This window comes from Pogonomyrmex barbatus, unplaced genomic scaffold (assembly GCF_055798465.1).
Source record: "Pogonomyrmex barbatus isolate J1 unplaced genomic scaffold, ASM5579846v1 scaffold3, whole genome shotgun sequence".
NCBI classification, from domain to species: Eukaryota; Metazoa; Arthropoda; class Insecta; order Hymenoptera; family Formicidae; genus Pogonomyrmex; species Pogonomyrmex barbatus.
The window spans coordinates 8,338,918-8,361,714 of NW_028297127.1; the positions used below are offsets into that span (position 1 = coordinate 8,338,918).

General features: G+C 29.5%; 4 protein-coding genes and 3 long non-coding RNA genes across 14 annotated transcripts; 3 read left to right on the top strand and 4 right to left on the bottom strand.

The window, feature by feature from the left end:
* The first annotated feature begins 6 nt into the window (after positions 1-6).
* Positions 7-1,951, top strand: LOC105427100 (uncharacterized). 2 transcript variants are annotated; one of them, XR_016139956.1, is made up of 3 exons: positions 7-704; positions 1,059-1,253; positions 1,612-1,951. It is a non-coding gene; the product is annotated as an uncharacterized LOC105427100 (long non-coding RNA). The 2 variants fall into 2 exon arrangements; XR_016139955.1 differs by lacking the exon at positions 7-704 and having other exon boundaries at positions 714-1,253.
* A 693-nt stretch (positions 1,952-2,644) lies between these two features.
* Positions 2,645-4,131, bottom strand: RpL23 (ribosomal protein L23). Its single transcript, XM_089080083.1, has 4 exons — positions 3,993-4,131; positions 3,704-3,787; positions 2,983-3,111; positions 2,645-2,895 (listed from the first exon to the last, which is right to left on the bottom strand). Exons 1-4 carry the CDS (start codon positions 4,003-4,005, stop codon positions 2,699-2,701), a joined length of 423 nt encoding a protein of 140 aa, XP_088936209.1. The 5' UTR covers positions 4,006-4,131; the 3' UTR covers positions 2,645-2,698.
* Positions 4,132-4,163: 32 nt separating this feature from the next.
* On the top strand, positions 4,164-6,987 carry Mulk (acylglycerol kinase-like protein Mulk). Of its 5 annotated transcripts, none has more exons than XM_011638684.2 (8): positions 4,164-4,504; positions 5,024-5,138; positions 5,208-5,598; positions 5,675-5,790; positions 5,866-6,053; positions 6,135-6,278; positions 6,375-6,493; positions 6,635-6,987. In XM_011638684.2, the coding sequence occupies exons 1-8, from the start codon at positions 4,411-4,413 to the stop codon at positions 6,743-6,745; spliced, it is 1,278 nt and encodes a 425-aa protein (XP_011636986.2). In that variant the 5' UTR covers positions 4,164-4,410; the 3' UTR covers positions 6,746-6,987. The 5 variants fall into 5 exon arrangements, with proteins under 5 accessions (XP_011636986.2, XP_011636987.2, XP_011636985.2 ...); XM_011638685.3 differs by having other exon boundaries at positions 4,165-4,520; XM_011638683.3 differs by having other exon boundaries at positions 4,166-4,520; positions 5,019-5,138.
* l(2)dtl (WD40 domain-containing protein denticleless) lies at positions 6,845-11,578 on the bottom strand. Of its 3 annotated transcripts, XM_089080080.1 has the most exons (9): positions 11,358-11,442; positions 10,188-10,432; positions 9,928-10,108; positions 9,465-9,690; positions 9,188-9,393; positions 8,584-8,786; positions 8,148-8,406; positions 7,391-7,948; positions 6,845-7,247 (listed from the first exon to the last, which is right to left on the bottom strand). In XM_089080080.1, the coding sequence occupies exons 1-9, from the start codon at positions 11,425-11,427 to the stop codon at positions 7,174-7,176; spliced, it is 2,022 nt and encodes a 673-aa protein (XP_088936206.1). In that variant the 5' UTR covers positions 11,428-11,442; the 3' UTR covers positions 6,845-7,173. The 3 variants fall into 3 exon arrangements, with proteins under 3 accessions (XP_088936206.1, XP_088936207.1, XP_088936205.1); XM_089080081.1 differs by having other exon boundaries at positions 6,845-7,948; positions 11,419-11,578; XM_089080079.1 differs by having other exon boundaries at positions 6,845-7,948.
* A 2,242-nt stretch (positions 11,579-13,820) lies between these two features.
* On the bottom strand, positions 13,821-17,695 carry LOC148935979 (uncharacterized). Its single transcript, XR_016139958.1, has 2 exons — positions 14,356-17,695; positions 13,821-14,106 (listed from the first exon to the last, which is right to left on the bottom strand). It is a non-coding gene; the product is annotated as an uncharacterized LOC148935979 (long non-coding RNA).
* Positions 17,696-17,969: 274 nt separating this feature from the next.
* LOC112552637 (uncharacterized) lies at positions 17,970-18,821 on the bottom strand. Its single transcript, XR_003096707.2, has 3 exons — positions 18,526-18,821; positions 18,237-18,317; positions 17,970-18,179 (listed from the first exon to the last, which is right to left on the bottom strand). It is a non-coding gene; the product is annotated as an uncharacterized LOC112552637 (long non-coding RNA).
* An 88-nt stretch (positions 18,822-18,909) lies between these two features.
* LOC105427104 (putative lipid scramblase CLPTM1) lies at positions 18,910-22,103 on the top strand. The gene is made up of 6 exons (XM_011638689.3): positions 18,910-19,068; positions 19,357-19,935; positions 20,001-20,118; positions 20,182-20,385; positions 20,479-20,616; positions 20,780-22,103. The coding sequence occupies exons 1-6, from the start codon at positions 18,946-18,948 to the stop codon at positions 21,538-21,540; spliced, it is 1,923 nt and encodes a 640-aa protein (XP_011636991.3). The 5' UTR covers positions 18,910-18,945; the 3' UTR covers positions 21,541-22,103.
* Positions 22,104-22,797: the final 694 nt, after the last annotated feature.

The window sequence follows — 22,797 nt, forward strand, 5'->3', positions numbered from 1 at the left end:
GCACGCACGCACGCACGCACGCACGCACGCACGCACGCACGCACGCACGCACGCACGCACGCACGCACGCACGCACGCACGCACGCACGCACGCACGCACGCACGCACGCACGCACGCACGCACATACTTATATAAATTAGTATATACATATCTTCCTTGCGTTTCCATCTTTTTTTTTATAATAATATAAAAGGTTTACAAATTTACATCTAACCTTAACAAATTACACGCAACATTCTCCGCCAAAAATTTCTCGCCAATTTTTTTTTAGAATTTTAATGCTATTGGTTCAGAAATATTATTCATCATCTTTTTTTCTGGTCTGTACAATGAGGAGCATAAATGAGGTCCTTTTTCGGTGTACCTAGAAGTAGATGAGCGCGCCATCCATGGATTGTCGTTACGCGCTCTTATTTGTGCAATTTTAATATTATATAACTCGAAAATTATTGCAAATATTGCAAAATGGTATAAGACATTTTCATTTATCTCGCTCCCGTCTACCTTCTCACGAGCGATGAGGACAATGCTACGGGACACCCTATATATATGTGTGTGTGTGTGTGTGTGTGTGTGTGTGTGTGTGTGTGTGTGTGTGTGTGTGTGTAATTGATTATTATATAATGTATAGTATATAATGTTTTATTATGTTATTAGTAAAAAATTATGCACTAATGAATATAATATATTAATGTATATGCAGGTATGTATACTAAAAACTTTTATTTTTTTTAAGTATATATATTTTAAGTTTATTACATTATTCTTAAGTTTATATTATTTTTATTAAGTATACAATCAATAACAATCATTAATATATAACTATATATTAATGATTGTTGAAACACAGTAATATATGTATAATTATAAAAATTATATGAACACATTGCTATAATAACATACGCGACTATTACATAAATTAGGTCTGAGAATGTGTTCAATTACATGCGTGTACTAACATACACGCGTATAATTGAATTATTATTATCATATTTTATTTATTATTGTACTTAGTATTCTATTTATCTTACTGCTATAAATGTTTTTAAATTACAAGAAAACCTCGTACGGCACGTACAACACAAGTCCAATACGAAGAGTTAGTGAAATATATGGAGACTCATTCAGAATTTACTGCAAGAAGTTTTTAACTAAAGAGGGTAAAATTCATCATACACAATGAAAAAAATTAAAAGACTTTTTAAATTCATTAAGTACTGGACTCGGAAAGTCGACAAAGCAATGGCAGACGGTATATAATTTAAACAATAATTGAAAATGTAACTGCTTTAATCGGTATGTTCATAATACATTATCAAAAGTCAAACTTTAATTTTCTGATATTTTTCTATTGTTAGTAATTATTAAAATATGTAATTACATATATTATACATATGTTGTAATATCGGTATATTTATTGAAAAATATTAACACGCTTTTCATAATCATAATTTTTATGTAATTAAATTTTATTACTGGTATGTTTATCGAAATATATTAAAACAATTACATTTTCAATTATTGTTTGGAAGTATATAATGAATATTAACATAAGAACATTATATACATTATATATATTATATTCATTATTATACATTACTTTTGTTTAGGTATGGAGAGATATAAAAAGCAACTCATCAAAGAAAGCAGCAAAAATAAGAAATGAATGGAATCGAACAGGAAATTTTCTAATAAATTCAGAACTTTTGGACAATTTAGAATAACGTGTCATCACTTGTACGGGTTTAGATTACATACATTTAGGTTCTTGTCCAGATAGTACACCAGTGGAAGAAATATATACGTATATGTAGCATCTTTTTTTTGTAATTTATAATGTAATTAGTAATTTATTATAATTTATAATGAATTACTTTTGTGGAAAACACAATTTTATTTCTTGTCTTTTTTTTATATTCAGGAGCATCAACTTGAATTGGAAAAAAGAAATGAAGTTCTTGACTAGCCACCTGCAGTATCATCCATTGCCGACATTTTAAAAGAAAACTATGATACAAACAATAGTAATATTGAAATGTATAAAAATATCAAGTATTTTAACTTATAATGTATATTTCTCCAAGTGTATTATTTTCTTCACATACTTGATGATTGCCTAAATATATAATAATATATTTAGGCAATCATCAAGTATGTGAAGAAAATAATACACTTGAAAACAGTAGCAATGGAAAAATATAAGGAAATGAAAGTTTGACTTTTACAATGACTGTAATTACAATGACCGTAATCGGAATCCGTTGCATTGTGATTGGTTAAGATAGAACTATCAATCGAAACATTATTCGATTCGAAGAATTGAAAACTCGATACAATTTGTCTATATAAAATATTGGGTGCTTTTCATTTAGTGACACAAGTCGACAAGTATCGATTTATCTTTCTTAGCTTTCAATGATGAACAAGGGATAAAATGATACTTGTGTCACTAAATGGGAAGCACCTATTATATAGTTTATGCTTCCTCTTCCTCTTTACTAAATATTTTTAATTTCCCATCAGAAATAGATCTTAATCCAATTCATGTTATACAAAACTTGATAAATCCTGTCTTGGAATTTAAAAATTTTTCCGTGTTTATACGCTTTGAGATGTATAGACGAACAATGTGCACACAAGGAATAATTATTTTGAGATTTATTTTGTTAAGGACAGTAGATCTATACAGGATGTGAATTATGCAATACTGCTAGCGTTGGATGCAATCCTTGGCCACAAATCTGCACATTCCTTCGCAACAGGTCCCGTAATAGCCGATCCTTTCATTTCACCCTTGTTGTTAACAATTACACCGGCATTGTCTTCAAAGTATATGAATGTTCCATCCTTCCTGCGAAACGGTTTTCGTTGTCGTATAACCACTGCGGGCATCACTGTAATAATTTAAGTGTATTTTAAAGCCTTTGGACTGAAATACCTCATTTTGGAAAAAAATTCAGAAGACATGAAAAAAAATTTACCCTTTTTTCTAAGTTCAGGCTTTCCCTTTTTTACAGTGGCAACGATCATATCACCAGATCCCGCTGCTGGCAGACGGTTCAATCGGCCTTTAATTCCTTGCACTGCGATGACATATAGGTTCTTGGCCCCTAAAAGAACAATTGTACTATTATAGAAGACTATATTGTTAATGAGACAAAAAAAATAAAACATCTATTCATATTAAAAAAATATATATTCAAAAATATATTCATTATTAAAGAATGTTATAAAGATCTATGTTTGCTGTACTTAAAAAAAATAAACAGAAGTATTGATTTGTTCTTTTTAGCTAAATTTTTTGTATCATTCACTTATTCTTTTTTTCTTTAAAAAAAAAAGAAAAACAGACCTATAATTTTTTAGTTTTTTAGGTAAGCAATTCAATAAAATGATACTAGCTAATCCATGATGTGATGAGATCACATGATGGAAACACATAAAAAAATTGAGTTTAAATAAAAGTGCTATTATTTGCAAGACAGATCACTGTGTTATACATTACAGATAGTATGTATTATAGTACATTATGTTTTGACATAAAGATATATAAAATATTTTACGAAAATGTTACGTTCAAAAAAAAAATATCAGACGCAATGGAAAGTTTTCGTGTGCATGAACACGTTCGAGTCAAGTTTAGGTTAAGTATTACACACATGTGTTTTTTCTTCCCTCTATTATTTTTTTTCACATACTTACCAGTATTGTCAGCACAATTGATGACTGCACCAACCGGTAAACCCAGAGATATCCTGAATTTGGCTCCAGCCGAGCCACCACGTCCTAAAAACAACAAGCATTATCTTAAAACCAACGGCATCATTGAGGAAAACTTTCTTCTAATTTCTACTTTTCACCAACAAAGTAACGTCTCGTCCCTTCGCATGGACGAAACACGTTCCTATCTTTTCATCGCATCATTCGGACCCGATGGATCGTCCAGGCAACGATTTTCTCGGATTTCCCTCATATTCAAGAATAGACTTACCTCTCTTCGACATGTTGGTGATTTGAAAGAATGCGTTAGGGAGAGCGTGCTCTCGACACAGCGGAATGAAAAATAGGTATATATATCACTAGTTCCGAAGTATCTTAGTGAGACTAATTCCCTATAACAAGATCTGAAATGCAGGGACATTTCGTGTTGATAAATCCAAAGAAAATGATGCAAAATTTAAAAGCGATTTGCTAGTCGGCGAGAGTGGCGTAATTTTTTGCATTTTATGAAACATACAAAAGGAAAATTGAAAAAATTATAAATGTAAAAAAATAGATGAAAAGAAGTAATTTGACAGAAATAAAATCAATCAAGAATTGCATAACCATTTATTCCGCATTCGTCATTGTGTGGATTGAGCGACAAGAAAACGATTGAACTTCAATTGGTTTTAATATTTTAATCAACAATGGCTAAAGTGTTAACTCTATTGACGACAATTCGAAATAATTGGAAAAAATCTGTGCTGGGAATTGCGGCCTTTTCATATGGGATTTCATATGGTAAACAAACATACGAGTACGTAACCATGGAGAATGTAACCTTAAACTCTTCCCTGTGAATTTATATTACGATAAAAAAAAAATCTTTTTAATTTCAAATGCATGTTTGTATATACGATATATCATATTATAAAATAATGTATTGCCAATATTTTAAAATATACAAATATTTATATATTTATGCAACATAAACATATATATATGTTATATTGTAAAATATACAATATTATACAATAATGTTGTAAAATATACAAATATTTATATATTGTATATTATATTTATATATTTATATATTGTAAAATATACAATATATGTTTAATATTTATATATTGTAAAAGATACAAATATTTATATATTTATGCAATATAAACATATATATGTTTATGTTGCATAAATATATAAATATTTGCATATTTTACAATATTGGCAATACATTATTTTTATGCAGATACTTTAAATGTATAATTATAAATTTTTTTCTGAAATATGAAATTGAATTTCATATTATTCTTAGTACAGAACAATTGATGCGCCAATGTTGCGAAAATGTAGCCAAGTATGGAGATAGTTCTTGCCCTACAAATATCAGGCCACGTCATGTGACTGTTGTTTTAAATCCAGCTGCTAAGAAAAGGTTGTCACAAAAATTTTAATCAAAATCTTGATTATTCTTTGCTTGTTATCCTTTTTTTTTTCTTTTCAGAAAGGCTAAAAAATTATTCCAGAAGTATTGCGAACCTCTGTTGCATTTAGCTGGCATTTCAGTAACAATTATCGATACACAATCAGGAAGTCATGCACGTAACGTAATAATGAATCTGGAAGTGCCTACCGACGCGATTATTGTAGGAGGAGGAGATGGTACTTTATCAGATGTTATAACTGGTTTGATGAGAAAGTACAAGAACAGTCTCCATTCAGTCAGACAATGTCCTATTGGCATTTTGCCATTAGGAAGCAGAAATACAATTGCAAGCATATTTTATCGAGAATATACAGATTTAACTGATATACACCACATGATTGATGCGACAATGGCAATTATTAAGAATAATTTTAAGTCAATAGATGCTATTGAGATTAAATTGTTGAAAGTACATACCTTCATTGGTTATCGTTTACTTCAAATTTGTAGCTTAAATTACATTGAAATAGAAATTTTAATTTTAGGATGATCCAGATAATCCTATAAAACCGATTTATGCTGTCGATGGCATAGAGTGGGGAGCTTGGAGCGATACACACGCACGTATTGACAAATATTGGTACTGGGGTCCTTTACGCAAGTAAATTTTTTAATTTCTTTAAACAAGACTTTACTCGCGTTTGTATTTTGTCTTATGCTTTCTACATTCGAATAGATATGCAGCTTATGTGTTCAATGGTTACAAATCAAACTTAAACTGGAAATGCAATGCACTAATGAAATATACAAATCCTTGCAAAGGGTGTTCATGTTGCTATTCCAAAAATTCTTACAATCAATCTTCGAATTTAAATAAAAGATGGTGGCATGCATTTCTTCCAAAGAGGCAAATATTTACTCTTGGTAAAAATATTTTTATAAAATTTGTAATAAATTTGTAATAAATTATTTATATATGATCTTATATAATGACATATATTTTAGATAATCCTGTTGATTACAGTAAAGTAATAAATGTAGATTGTGGCATATTTCATGAGATGCCTATTTCGACGACTGAATTATGTATAAAAACGGATAACATAAATGTGCCAGTCCAATCTACGCCTTCGTTAAAAATAACACTAGGTAATTATGAAATAATAATTATTTTAAATATCTGTTATTGTTGAAATATTGAACATAAAATTTAAAATAATTATAATTAATTTTTCATACTTTAAGGCCCAGAAAATATTAGTTATGCCACATTTGTCGAAAAAGGATGGAAAAAAGAAATAAACAATGAACTGCCAATAAACTCAGTATTAGATGCAAAGACTATTGAATTACATCCTGAGACAGTAAGTTTTTCTTTCTTATAAATATTAATAAAAATTTTTATGCACATATTCATAATATATCTTGAAAAAATATATATTTTAATTATTTTATGATCAATTATTAAGTCTCTTAAAAATTTTAGCCATATTAATTTATTTCAGAATGGAGATCGGATGTTTTATATTGACCATGAAGAGTATGAATTGAAACCAATTCAAATAAGATTACTTCCACAGTCTATAACAATTTTCTATCCTGAGTTAAACAACTAATAAAACAATTCAAAGTTATTTTTATGAGCATTTAATGCTACTATAATAATCATTACTTAAAAATGAAAAAAATAGGATGTAAAACACTGTTAAACCAAATGTTATGTAAAAAAGTCATTTAATATATTTTATTTTTTATATAAAAAAAATAATTTATCGCCGTGTACAAAAAATATCTCAACTATAACAATTTTTGTACAATACATTTATCATCTACTGTAATATAACGCTTGTATTAAAAATTTGCGTCAGATTGTGTTTTTCTTACAACTATATAAATCTCGTCTTAAATCTTAAAAATTACGCAAGATATATTGCGACTCGCTTTATTTCTTTTCATGTATCCTTTATCATGTTATAAATTGGCATAAAAATTCTTTCATAACCAGTCTTCTTTTTCTTTACATGCTCATTTAGAGTTTAAATCATCAACTGCTATTATATGATATATTAATAACCGGTATTTCAAGATCCTCTGTTTCCAATATTACAATATAAAATACTGCAACAAAAAAATTTTAAGATTCAATTTGTAAATCATCAAATTCTGAATTTACTATTTTTAAGATGTATCCGTTGATGATAAATTATTGTTGGTATTATTATTATTATTATTATTTGAAGAATTTTTTTCATTATTCTTACTAGCGGCTTTAAAAAAGTCCAGTAAAGAGCCACTTTTTATTGGTTTTGTGACCTTTTGGGGCTCGGTCGATCGCGACCTATTAGATCTTCGACCAGGTGTTACTTGAGTCTTCGGGCTATTCGAAATTGACGAAGTTTTTTTCTGTTCGTATCTTTCCTTTCTAATTTTTGTCAACCAATCGACGTTTTCTTTGTACTTTTGCGGTGATATCTCAAGTAAATGTGGTGCTGTACCATCCACCACAAAATTTGGCAAGTTTAATGTGGGTGAAAAAGGAGCTTCATTCTTACTTGCAGACTGACTCGTACTGGGTTCATCCGAATCGTTATCCCTACTAGTAGTAGGAATTTCATTACTTGAACTGAATAGTCTTCTCATACCACGATTGTCCATGTGAATTCGTTTTGCAGAGGTCTCGTTTTCGTGAATAGGTGATAAAATAGATTTAAACTTTCCTTCAGACCTTGAGCCCATCATCATTTGTAGATAACTACGTTTGGTAGAACCGAGTTTATTATCATCTTCCTTATCAGATTCATTAAATTCGGGAGTCACAGCTGTGGAATTAAAATATTTTTTCAAAAAATATAGAATTTATCTATATTTATATTTTTTATTTATATTTGAAAACGAGACAAATTTTATTTATAATAGTCAAAGCTTATAATCTAAAAATTTTCCAAACTGAGACGTTGCATTTTTTTTTTAACATCTTTTATTTACTTAAATAAATTTTTCGATACGTTTTATTCTTACCCAAGGTAGAAATAGTATTATGCTCCTCTGAACTTGGTGTAGTTTTTTGGCAAATATTCAAATATTGAGAACTTGGGCTAGTTTCTTGGTAGATATTCGAGTATCGGGAACTTGGAGTGGTTTCTATTTTCATATTTTCTAAATGATATTTTCCCACGATCTCAGCGCGACCGCGTATTTTTACTTCTTCGTTATCCTCTTTATCCTCGAGTCCCACTTTCCATATTCGGTGACAGGAATCATCGGAACAGGTCACTATCTGAAATAATCTTCGGGATTAGATGAACTCTTCTTTCTAGATATTTTTTTCAGAATTGCGAATTTGAGAGCTAATATATATATATAATTAGTAATTTTTATATGCAATAGTATATAAAATAAAAAATTTTGTTGTATATTTAATATTTATATATTAACAAATGCGCTAAAATGGCACCTTTGTTTCTCCTACACTACACCACGCAATGCAGGTTACTTCTTCCGTGTGACCAGAAAGTTTAACTATCGGCGCGCCCGGTTTGCTTGTGTTCCATATGTACGCGAGCTCATCACTAGATCCACTGGCAAGGTAACGGCCATCCGAACTCAAACAGGTTTTTACATAATATGTACGATTTTGATGTCCATAATATTTCGCCACTGTTGCGATAAAAAGAACGTTTTCATTTTATTGAAGTCATTGATACATTGTATCAATATTATCATATCAATATTATCATAAGTCCAACGAGACAGGGAAAAAAAGAGTATATATTATTGATGATATAAAGAAATAAATAATAAATTTCATTACACGTTCATTTTCTATCCTTTTTTTGTATCAGTTTGTATTGGTCGATTGCTATTACATGTAATAAACTATATAAATAAAATAATATAAATGAAATATACGTAAACTTTTCAAAGAATTTTTTAATTATAGTTATATATAGAATGTTTCAAAATTTTGGGAAAAATAGAATATTTTCTTGGAGATTTGAGTCCATTCTATGACTTTGATTCTTAGTATACAATTTATTTTGAAAAAAAGGAATGTTTACCTGGTTTAGGATTATATGATGATACATTATAAGCATAAATAATATTATCCATGCAACTTGCATATAATGTAATCCTAGCTGGACATATTAACAGCGAAGAAAAACCATTCCTAGTACTATTGCCAGCGTAATTCATTAGATGCTTAGCAGTCGATTCTTTTTTGTGGACAGTGTAATTTTTGCGCAGGTCCCATACTTTTAATAAACTGCAACAAATAGAATACATTATGTTGTAGTGAAAAGATGTATCATATCATGTGCGGTTGTGGTATCTTACCCATCGCCTGCGGCACATGAAATTAATGTAAAATAATCTTGAAACACTAAACCAGTAATACTTTGTGCTCGCGATGCTTGAACAGGTGTTTTCCTTCTTGAATTAACCATGCTACCAATACTATGCGCATTGGCAATACAATTATCTGGTTTAGGTTGATCGTTGTGATTAGCTCGAATGTCCCATATCATGATAGAACCATCTCTAGCACCCGTTGCAAAGACCGCTAAAATTTTAAAATGCATTATATAATTAAACTGCCCAACAGATTACAAAGTAGCGATTAAATTTTTTATATAATTGTGAGAAATATAAAATTAGATTGTATGCAATTAAAATAAAGTATTAATATATATATATATATATATATATATATATATATATATATCTTTTACAAGAAAAAAATACATAGCAATTTTCTTTAAAAAAATACGAATATTTCTAAATAATGATATCCAAGTACCTTTATCATTATCACGGAATACTGCGGTTTTTACACTTCTTGTATGTGCATGAAAATAATTAATTTGTTTTATCTGAGAACTACAAATATCCCATAAGCGCGCTGTGTGATCTCCCGATGCTGTAATTAACTTTTGTTCCCCAGGCATCCAAGCAATATCAAAGATTGCATTATAGTGTGCCTTAAAAAATATATATATAGAAATATTAATATATTTCCACCTTCAAGAGGTCTCGTTCAATCTGATAATCAAGATAAACCTGTTGTCCTTCTAATGGTTGATTATATTCATTCTTAATCCTAGTATTCTGAAAGGCAACTTTCCCATCCTCGTTTGCCAAGGCAAGAATCTCCTCATATCCTGGCGTGGTGCAGAAATGGCATGCAAATACTGGTGGATCAGGATTGTAGTCAGCTGTGTTTAAATTTGGACTTATTCCATGGTATACGTCATTGTAGTAGCATTTCAAGCGATGAAGAGCAATATCATAATCATGTATTATTCCTGCAAAAGACAAAGGATATATGATATATCCTATATAGGATATCATTAAAATTTAATAGAATATGATTGCAATATAGAGATAAAAGTTATTTTCTAACAACATTCCAATCTTTTCTAGTTACAAAATAATAATCAAATAATTATCATAGTTATATATTATTAAAATTTAATAGAGATAAAATAGATTGCAATAACAATATGCTAACAGTTCCTCTTCAATTTCTTACAAAATATATTATTTTCTTACAAAATATATTATAGTATATTCCATTTTCTAATATTTCATATATTATAACATTACAAATACTTTTGTAAGAATCAGATTTTATTTTAAAAATTTGATACATTACAAATATAAAAATAAAAACAAAAAGTCAACAAAACAATGAAATCACAAATGTACAAAAATTTCAAAATAAAATACAAATTCTTAAAGTTCCATGAAGTTTTATAAAAAATGATTAAACTACATTTAATTATATATTTGTTACTTTGTAAAATATTTATATCATAATTGACAAACAATATTACAAATATTTCATTGATTCCTAATAACACATTTCAGAAATAAACTAAATAATACTTTATCTTTTCAAACAATAATTTAAATTTTTTATCATTTGTTTCCATTTTCTTCTTATGTTACAGTCTTGTAGTATCTGCAGTTAATGTTCAATTTTTGGTTAATTCTAAAGAAAATTTTTAATAGATTAATTGCCAACTGTAACATGTTGTAATTCAAAGATAATATTAATTGCATAATAATGAACAATATTTGAAATAAAATATTTTTTTCTCTAATTATAAAATTTCTAGTTATACAGAATATCAGTAAAATTTAATAAAAGTAACACTGAATTACATCTTAATAATAATTCTTCCAAATTACAAAATTAATTTAGCTTGTTGCGACCAGATAACCTACGTCCATATAAAATATATTCATTTAAATCTTTTATAAGATATATGTATTCATATCTATTCACCAAATCCATATTCCCGTCGTCGAATAGCATCTGTTATATTCATTTTGCATTGACATTAATACACAATTCCGAAAAGAACACTTTTATTATTATCGCATAAAGTTGTTTACAGGCGCCAGTTGGCGTTTACAGGCGACAGTGTATAATGGCTCTTGCCTACAAGCGCGTCATGAGTTACGCGCGACTAGAAGCGACGCGTTAAAAAAATTCGTTTTTCCTGTGATCACACAAAACGCGCAAGAATTTAATAAACGCATGCGCAATATGTTTTAAGGTTTTCTACATTAGTCCCATAATCGTAGGATAAGAAATTGATCATAGTTAATTTTATAATACTTTACTTACGATTATAACCTGCAAGATTTATGAGATTATTGTGAGATATGCAGCAGAGCCAGCAAAACTCAAATGGCGGTCACGAGTTCTTAGTTCCCGGTTCTATCAGAGTGCGCTAGTAGCAATGAAAAAATTATGTTTACTCTCATAAATATAGAAAAATTCTATGGTTCTACTGGTTTATCGTCAATTTTATTGTTTATTAACGGTCACTGTGAATTAACAGTTACTGCAAAATATTCATTTTGAGTGTTTAATAGTATTTCAGTGTTAATGTTGTTGTTGTTGTTGCAAACTTGTGTTTTTGTTGCAAACAAGAACGAGGTGGATCGAGTCGTTTCGTTGCGGATGTAATATAAATATTTTAATACTACATTTAATACTACATTTTTAATATATTTAATATTTTCTTTAAAATGTAAAAATTTTATTTTGCTTATTTACAATAAAATTAATAATAATTTTTATATATTTTTAAACGTATGCTATTTTTTACATATTTGTGTTCCTTTTTCAAAAATAATTTAATTTTTTATTTTGTAGTCTAATAATTAATTTTATTTTATTATTATGTATGTGTAAATATGTATATTATATTTTATTATATTATGTTTTTCTATTATTATGTATTATGTATAAAATATTGTATTTAAAAATAATTTCTTAATTTTAGTTATATGTATTTATATAACTATGTACAACATATAAGTGAGAAAAGAAAATTCAATGTAGAATAACTTTATTTTATATAGTTTAAATTATTTTTTTCAATCATATATTTATATATATTTATATATATATATATATATATATATTTATATATTTACATAATTATATTCAAATATGCATCCATATAATATGATCTATATAATAAAACTGGTTCTAAATATTTAAAACTAAAAATAAAGTTATTTAATATTAAATCTTTTTCTCATTATATGTTTGCATATAATTATGTGAATACATATAACTGAAATTAAAGAATTGCTATTATTAAAAAAAAATCATTTAAATTCTATCGCGAGACCGCCATATTAGTTTTAATTTTTTCCGATTCTATCAGAGTACACTGAGTGTATCGCTTTGGATGTGTTCAGAAATAACACCCGAGTGCACCTATAGATATAAGTGTGCATGCTTTCCATTTAGGGTACGGTCAAGGGCTTATTACAAATACTTTGATGCATTTTTTGATTGATGTATTAGTAAATTCTTTGTTGCCTAAAGCCTAGTCTACAATAACATAACATAACATAAACTATAAGGCGTAATTGTAAGAACCTATTTAAATGAATTATTTTCATTTCTTATGCTTAACAACCTTACGTCACAGTATAAATGTACTGTATATTGTAGCGTAAGATTGTTAAGCATAAGAAATGAAAATAATTCATTTAAATAGATTCTTACAACCACGCCTTACAGCCTTATAGCCTTATGTTATGTCATTGTAGACTAGGCTTAAGACTACGGTCAATGTAACATTACAAATGCTTTAAAGTGTTTGATTGTCCAATCAAAACAAAAAATTTTATTAATACACTAATCAAAAAATACATCAAAGCATTTGTAATAAGCCCTTAACCGTACCACTGTATAAGAAAGTAAGATAACTCCTTAGCGGCATTTTTTATCTGAATGCTACACAACCGTCATGTTCTTGATTGTGCGCGGGCTACAATTTAAATTGATATGCGTTAAAGTGAACATAGATATATTACAATTGTGAATTAATTGTAATTATAAATACAACAATTTAGAGAATAATAATATTTTGCATAACTAATTTTTAGTTTTTTTAATAAGTTCGTTTAATTTTTAACCTTTAATTTAGTTACACACACACACACACACACACACACACACACACACACACACACATACACATGCTGTGTATTTTGCATAGTTACATATCTATGTTTTTAACCTTAAAATTTATATAGATTAAATTTCTATAGAAAAATAATTATATAATAGAAAGGTTATTATTAAAAATATTCTGATTATCTTGTGCTTAAAGTTGTAATTATAAAGAAAAAATATTAGCGCTCAGGAATGAAAAAAAATTCTGTATTATTTTTATTTTTATTTCAAACATCTTGCACAATGATCATTTTAATTCTTAAACTTAATTCTTCACTTTTTAATTTTTAATAGTTTAATAGTTAAGATTTAATAGTTAAAATTATTATCTGATTAATAATTATAGTTATTATTCCATCTTGAATATCATAAACTTTTGCATAGAATAATACTTTTAGCGAATTTAATTTTTAGATTGGAGTTATGTTTCTTGTAAAATAATTTTATCCACGTTTCGTGAAATTGTTTCTTTTCCAAATATACGGCGACCTACAACATTATGAACAAAATTAATACATACAAATATTATAATAAATAAAGTTAATAATTTGAACAATATTTTATGTCACATATACATATAAGTAAATATTATTAAGAATCACGTTATATGAAAAATGCATATGCATAAATATATACATATATAAAATTATTATATATATATATATATATATATATATATATAAAATCATAAAAATATTGCACTCCACTTTTAAATTAATGTTTTTTTTTTATATTCACGCATTTATATATTGAGCAGTATAACTGACGCTAAAAAACCGCCATATTGTTGATAGTGCAAAACCATCATGCGCATGAGACAATTATTAATACACTTTTTGAGTAGAGTGAGCCTACTGTTCTTTCTTATACTGTACCCTTATTACTGTACCTGACACAATCGACACAAGTATCGTTCTATCTTTCTCGGCTTTCAATGATTAATAAGAACAAAATGATACTTGTGTTAACTTGTGTCATTAAATGGAAAGCCCATAGTATACCAAGACCGAGTGTTGAGGAGTGAGAGTTGATGTACGTAGAAAAGGATATACTTTGTTTAAAGTATGTGCAAGAAAGATACACGTCCTCTCTGCGCATGCGTTGAAATTGACACTAGTTACTATAGGCAATATATAGGGCAATATATAGGTACGTTCAGAAACACCGAAGTCGAGTGATCGTGTATCATTTCGTGTATCATTTTATCCTTGTTGTTCATCGAATGTTAAATAAGAATAAAACAATACACGGAGTCATTCAGGTGGTGTTTTCGAACATAGCCATAGTGTGATGTGAAGAACAATAGGTGACAAGAACTGTCATAAATAATATTATATAGGGATGTAATGGTGAAATGTTAAATAAATATTAATATATATTAATAATAATAATAATAATAATAATAATAATAATAACAACAATGACTTAGTTTACACCCAGCCATTCAATCCCGATTCATTTCGGAATGAAGTAATATTTCTTAAGTATAAATGGATTAATTTAGATCTACTTTAATTTTCTTTTCTTAGCAGAGTAATTTCAATCCGATGTTCCCTAAATCCACTTCATTTTGAAGTAAATCGAGATTAGATGGCTAAGTGTAAAAGTTAATAATAATAATAATTCAGTATTTCGCTGAGCGAAATAATCTGTAATAATATTTATATTAATATAACTTTTCTTCCTTTAAACTCTGTTTAAAAATTTATTATAACGTAATTATAACGTAATTTTTTTAACGATCTCGACGATAAAAAATAAAAAATGCAAATTTATGTTAAAGTTATATTGCCACAAAAACTTGAAAATTTGAATACAAATTAAATGATATTAATATATAATAAATATTTTATATATTTTATATTTTATATAATAAATATAAAAAATTAGATCAGTTTGTTGTACCTTTTATTTATTAAATTAATTAATTACTGTGTTATTACTGGTTGACCAATTATTTAATTTTACATAAAATATTTATAAAAGTTGTTGGAACCAAAACTTCTGCAATGAAAATCATGTTAGTGTCACGGCGTTTTCTAATTGATTATGTCAATCCCCACTTTCGAGTGCCCCCCGTTTTTCCAATGTTTTTCCAGGAAACCATATTAGTTTCACTCTTGTTCGCTTAAAGAGCCATAAACAAAAAAAACAATAAGATATTGCATAGAATTCCTCAAATAAGAATACATTCACATGTAGAAAAGCTATCGAATATTGAATGTGGTGTGAATCTTTCATAAACCTTTTCATTAATAGGCCTGTTCACGTTGTTTATATTTTTTGTACTTGAATTTTTCTTTTTTTCTTTCTCTATCAGCCGCAAATATATCTATTCAGTTTTAAGTATCGAATTTTGGGAGATGCAAGCAAACGCGAACAAATCTAAAATTATATCAAACTAGAGAGATTGAAATTGAGATTAGATTAGAATTTAACCAATCAGACAAAAAACCAATTTCAAGTTTAATGAACTTTGTTCGGATTGGTTACATTCCTACCCAATCTCGATTTCCATCTTTAAAATGCGGTCAAAGTTTTGCTACAGATGTTTCGAAACATTTGATTGACTAATTAGAAGAAGAAATTTTATCAATTGATCAATTCAAAAATGCTTTAAAACATTTTTTAATTTATAAAATTTTTATTCTGAGTATCAATCATGTAACTTTTCCTTTTTTTATGGTGAAAATATAAAAAGTGAAAAATTTTTTTATTATTTTTAATATAGTAAAAAATATAGTAAATATAGTAAAAAAATTTTTTACTATATTTTTTACTAAATTTTTTTACCTTTTCTAAAGAAAAAATTACCTTGATCGTAGACATTTATATTTGTATTTATATATTACACCGCTAACTTGTCAAATACATGGTTCCGAAAAAGCATGTATAAAACTCATATGCATGCGTATGAAGTAAAAAGAACACGCATGCGCATGAAATCCCATATATGCTATATAGAACCGACCTAACCAATTCTGGTTAAGTTAAACAGCGGGTTAAATTTGAGAACTGCCAACTGCAAAATAAAAACTTTCATTTCTAACCTAATTACTTTTGTAAACATCTGTATTTATATTTCAAAGCATACATTTATATAATACTTATTTTTTTATAATTCACACTCTACACACTTTCTCTTTGTCATGAATAGATTAGGAAGTACACGACCAAGACCAATTTTGGATTTCTTGCTGTTGGCAATTCTGCTGGTTAAATTAACTGGCTGATAATGTTAACCGGAGTTGGTGAGACCGGCCCATATAGCGACACACGAAATTTATATATGTTTGAATAACAAATATGTAATTTTTTTTTTTTTTTCGATAATTGTTATAGCTTTTATTCTTTTCTTGAAGAAAAAAGTTTCTTTAACTAAAAGTTGTTACGCCTTTTACAAATATATATACTTTTACAAAGTATTTGGTCATGCGAAATAGGTGTGTGTGTGTGTGTGTATATATATATATATATGCTGAAAGATATTTATTACATTCGGAAAAATAAATGAAGACTGACTGAATTTGAACTCAGGATCCCTCGCTTACTATTAAGACAGTCTGCACGACGGTTCCTTTATAGTTAGCTGTTTATAATCCGAATCTCTTTATAACCGCTTACATGGTCGTTTATTTCTTACAATACACACACACACACACACACATATATACAGAGTGTCCCAAAAGAATGGCTAAGCGGTCATATGCAAGTAGAGACTAAACTGAGTCGAAAAATCCTACTTTGCGATGTACTATTTTGTGATTTTCGCAATAGTCAACGAGTTATTAATTTATGAAAATAGTAAAATTGCAAACGCGCGATGAGATAGGATCCCCCAGTGAGACACGCATTCGCCGTCGCTAGGCACGCGTGGAATTGTTGATTGCAAGCGGCATTGGCTATGCTTTCCTACGTATGTTACGTGCGCCTAATGTGCTCCACGCATGCCTAACAATGGCGAATGTGTATTTCATCGAGCGGTTTTATCCCATCGCGCGCTTGCAATTTGATTATTTTCATAATAACTCGTTAATTCTTGCGAAAATTGCAAAATAGTATAGGACTTTTCGACTCAGTTTAGTCTGCTCTACCTGCATATGACCGCTTGGCCATTTGCGGGACACTGTATTATATATATATATATATATATATATACAGAATGTCCCGCATAATTTAATAACTCGACAATTATTGCGAATATCGCAAAATGGTATATTTTCATTTATCTCGCTCCCGTCTATCTTCTCACGAGCGGTGTTACACATGCTGCGGGACACTCTGTGTGTGTGTGTGTGTGTGTGTGTATATATATACATCTTCGTCGCATTCGAATAACGTAGAACCCGGAATTCTTAGGTAATCAATATTCAGTTTTTTTTATTTAAAGAATTATATAAGCTTAAAAACATTACGTATTTGTTGATGACCCATTATTAGTTACAAATTCTATTGGATTAATTTTTATTGCAGATATGTTCTTTTGTCAGCATTGTAAAGGAATTATTTCTACATTAGGTGATGTTAAGCATCATACTTGTTTCAAAAGAAAAGAAGTTTTCCTTGAAAGAGAAAAGGAATTATTTATTATATTTATTATAATTATTTATTATACTCACCTGAAATGAATGAGATTCCATGTAATGTCAAATCGAAAAGATCATAGTTATTTCACAAATATAAAATAAAGCGCTTTGTACCTAGAAATGAAATAATCAATACATATAATTTACTTAAATTTATTTCAGTATCAATAATTCTTCAAAAAATGCACTGGCATAATGGATAATAACGAAAAAAATGCGCTCATGTTTATGCGTGATGATCTTCTCCTACGTCATAATCTTTTACGCTCTCTAGTATTTAGTAACTTATGTGTTCCAATTAAACTCTATAACTGTATCTTACAATGTCTCTCTGTGTCACACCAAACTCTCCTTATTGGAAAGCACCCATTGACGTCTGACACGGCCAAACTTAGGATCGAACTGTGTTTTGCAGTGTCGTTCTGTGTCTCTCTGTGTTATAGATGGAAAGCACCAGTGTAGACATTGTGTTACACGGTGTCGCCTGTGTATATGTTGGAAAGCACCCACAGTGCCTCTTACAGTGGCACATTGTGTAACAACAAATTTTCCTTGTTGGAAAGCACTCAATGTCTCTAGGGCTTCCCGCCGTGAGAGAAGCAATGAAATCAGCGGCGCTGTGTACGCCGTCCATTGTGTTAATCCTACATCGTTGCCTATCTTATATACAGAGCTTTCATTTCTCATAGTATATGTTCTGTGGTAGGGCGCTCACGAGACCACGGGACTTGACAGAAAAAAAATGGTGGTTACAGAGGACGATCGTCGTGACAACGCGGAAGTAGATGTCACAGAAAATATGGATAGTAGTCAGCTCAACGGTGAATTGGTTCCAAGAACTGAGCAAAATAACGACGAAACAGATGTGTGTTAATTCCCTTAAATTATATTTGTTGTTTTACTTTTTTTCCGAGACTTTTAAAGAGAATTTGTTCTGAAAGATGATATTAACATCTCTTCAAATATACATAAACTTTTTGTCATTTTCTTTTAATTTTAAAGATTGTATAATAATCATTTTAGATATGTTTAAATAAAACGATAGATAAAATTTATTTACCTTACATTTTTTTATTTTTTTAGTTATCGCTCTTTACATACGAACATAGGAAAATCTTATAGCTTAATTTTAATCCAGGAATATTTCTTACAGGCAAATGTGGAGAATAATGAACAGAGACGAAAGGCACAACAGTCGCGTCTGGAGTCGTTCTTTGCCATAACGAAATCATTAATTATACGAGCCCTTATAATTTATTTTATTAGTAGCCTTTTTAGACGCTCTGATAATAATCCTAAGTCTCCCAACGCCGTCGGCGACACGCGCTTACAAGCTGTAAATATATTTTCGAATGGAACACTATTCGATCTCAGTGTCTATCTGTCGGAATCTGAGAACTTTAAAAGGTTTGATGATCCACGATCTTTAATTTGGTTTGAAGAAAGATTAGTTTATGGAGATTGGTATGGTGGTCCGAACCGAGATGGATCTAGGGTACTTGAGCACACATTTATCCCATCTGAGCAATTGAAACAAAATGGCTCGATCTATCTTCATGTATACATAACGAAAAGTGGCAAATCGCCAAATCCCAAAGCAGGCAAAGATATTTATGCTGGTGACTATATGTCTTATTCGAGAAAAATGTTAAATAAGTTTAAAAAAATTAGATACCAAAAGCGACACAATTTGTTAACTGGTGAGAGCACAGCTAGTAAAGAAGAGATAGCGGTGTGTATTTGACTTTCAAAATTGTTATATAAATTGTATTATACTAAACATGTGAACTCTTGTAGAAAGCTGAATTGATGGATCAGGAATATGTATCCCACTGGCACCCAAATTTGACTGTTAATTTGGTGTTTGATGAAACTAACTGGGTATATGGTCAGGTACCACAACCTCTAGATGAATGTAAGTTCACACACATTTATATTATTTGTGGAAATAGTATACTCTATATTGTTTTTTCCTTAGATATACATTTCTTACCTGGTGGAAATTCTTATAAACCAATACTATATATGAATGATTTTTGGAATATGCAGCGGGACTATCAACCATTAAATGATACAGTAGAACAATTGGATCTTAGATTAACTTATCAACCACTTTCATTGTTCAAATGGCAAATTTATGCAGCTCAATCTGTCAGAAACAAATGGACATCATCATTTATGGGTTTGTTACACTTCAAAAATAACAAGAATTAAAATATAAATTTTAATTGCATGATTAGTAAGTTTTATCATCTTGTTATCATTGTTCATATAGGAGAAGTTTCCGATGAGGATGATAATGATCAAGATACCCTGAAAGAAACTTTACTCGAAACAAATCCATATCTACTAGGATTAACTATAATCGTATCAATCTTACATAGCGTGTTTGAATTTTTAGCATTTAAGAATGGTAAGCTATTAAAAATCGAATTCATGTTATATCAATAAAGAATAAGAAAAAGAAATAATACTAATAAAAAAAAAATTGTACTAATAAAGAATAGACACATCGCGCATATTATATATAATCATATCAGCCGCGTTCTGAAAAAAATTTCTCATGCTTTTTTCAGACATTCAATTCTGGAATAACCGAAAATCCCTGGAGGGTCTATCGGTTCGCTCTGTATTTTTCAACGTATTCCAGTCTCTCGTTGTTCTTCTTTACGTTCTGGATAACGAGACAAACACTGTCGTGCGCATCAGCTGCGCAATAGGCTTATGCATTGAGGTATGGAAGATTAACAAAGTTATGGACATTAATGTCAATAAAGAAGTGAGAATATTAGGAATTTTTCCGAAGATATCTTTCCAAGATAAAGGCTCGTACGTAGAGTCTTCTACGAAAGAGTATGACAGACTCGCTTTTAAATATCTCTCATGGGCTTTGTATCCTCTATTGGGAGGATATGCAATTTATTCCTTAATGTATCTAGAACATAAAGGATGGTACTCTTGGATTCTCAGTATGTTATATGGATTTTTATTGACCTTTGGGTTCATTATGATGACGCCGCAGCTATTCATTAATTACAAATTGAAGAGCGTTGCGCATCTTCCATGGCGTATGCTGTCGTACAAATTTCTAAACACATTCATCGACGACATCTTTGCATTTGTGATAAAAATGCCGACTCTGTACAGGATCGGCTGCTTCCGCGACGATATTGTTTTCTTCATATTTTTGTACCAAAGATGGATATACAAGATCGATCACACTCGAGTGAATGAGTTTGGTTTCTCTGGGGAAATGGAGGCGCAAATGGCGGAAAGTAAGAAACAGGTGACTGTTAAGGATCACCCTAAGGATGGATTAGTGAAAAAGAATGAATAATACTTGATGTATATAGATGTAGCATCAAGTATGTTATATCGTATGTTGTCCTAAATTAATAAAATGTCCGATACCAAAGGAATATAATTACACACATCGACATTTATTTATACAAATTTCCGCATAATCACGTGTGTGTACATCTATATTCTATTTCCAAATCCAACAAACACGAGTATACTAGCAATGCATGAAGGAAAAAGCGACGTGAGATAGACAATTCTTTTAGCCAGATATAAATTATATGCGCGAAAATGCGAAGAGATTAAAATTATAAAACACGTACGTAAAGAACAAATATAGTTTTCGTGGTACATCTCGTGATCTAAGAACGAATTATAAATGTAGGTAGTATGCTCAACAGTGTATCGTTCGTATAAATGTTCAACTGATATTTGCAATGTGCCACGAAAATTTGAGCAACACCGTTCTGTTGATTTTCGATGTTTAGCCAAATACAAAAAAGAAAAGAAAATTCAATGAGCATCAACGACTTCAATGTTAATATTCACATTATCATGCGAGAGATGTTGCTACGAAATAAAATTGATTTAATTATCATACATTATGCGTTTACCCTTTCTTTTAAGATAAACTTGAATCCCCATTTGTATCACGATATTTTTACCAAGTTTACACGCAAGAGATTGCGCCAATATATTTTTCTTTTTATCAATTCATATCAGAATTCCGTATAATAAGGAAGATTGTGCTTAGAGAAATGCCGACATTAGTATTACAAATGCATTTAACATATTTTATATTTTGTTAGAATAATCATATAGTTCTATGTGCTATCGACTTATATTATTATTTTCGACAATATATATATTATTACATATCCATAACCGCAATGAGTAGGTACTCGTTTCTGAATGAGATTAGTTTGTAGCATAATTTCTGAGTATTACCGCATATAGATGTGTAATGTGTGAGTTTTAACGCGGCTCTTTGAGCTAAATTATTACGTGCTATCGCGGATGTGTATTATTGTGGAACACGAAACGTTCGAAAAGACAGCGGGTCCACATAATATTAACATGACGCTGAATCTGTTTAAACTGTAAAAATTATCGTTTGTAATAAATATAGGTAATCCTCCTAATTGTTATTTTACTACTTCTTACGCGATACAGGAACTTATTAAAACTTACGCGAGATGATTGTGTACTCGATAATATGTTCAAGATTAACAAATAGTCGCTCAACTTGAGGAGAGAGGGAGAGAGAGAGAGAGAGAGAGAGAATAACTCTTGA

What these genes read in the sequence shown, in the direction of transcription:
- RpL23 (XM_089080083.1), bottom strand. An exon ending in CAATTGTGCTGACAATACTG is followed by an intron (nt 3,112 to 3,703) that starts GTAAGTATGTGA and finishes TTGTTCTTTTAG; the next exon opens with GGGCCAAGAACCTATATGTC. An exon ending in GCCTGAACTTAGAAAAAAGG is followed by an intron (nt 2,896 to 2,982) that starts GTAAATTTTTTT and finishes AAATTATTACAG; the next exon opens with TGATGCCCGCAGTGGTTATA.
- Mulk (XM_011638683.3), top strand. Translation starts at nt 4,411, where the DNA reads ATGGCTAAAGTGTTAACTCTATTGACGACAATTCGAAATAATTGGAAA. An exon ending in AATCCAGCTGCTAAGAAAAG is followed by an intron (nt 5,139 to 5,207) that starts GTTGTCACAAAA and finishes TTTTCTTTTCAG; the next exon opens with AAAGGCTAAAAAATTATTCC. An exon ending in TACTGGGGTCCTTTACGCAA is followed by an intron (nt 5,791 to 5,865) that starts GTAAATTTTTTA and finishes ACATTCGAATAG; the next exon opens with ATATGCAGCTTATGTGTTCA.
- LOC105427104 (XM_011638689.3), top strand. Translation starts at nt 18,946, where the DNA reads ATGGTGGTTACAGAGGACGATCGTCGTGACAACGCGGAAGTAGATGTC. An exon ending in CTAGTAAAGAAGAGATAGCG is followed by an intron (nt 19,936 to 20,000) that starts GTGTGTATTTGA and finishes GAACTCTTGTAG; the next exon opens with AAAGCTGAATTGATGGATCA. An exon ending in ATTTTTAGCATTTAAGAATG is followed by an intron (nt 20,617 to 20,779) that starts GTAAGCTATTAA and finishes TGCTTTTTTCAG; the next exon opens with ACATTCAATTCTGGAATAAC.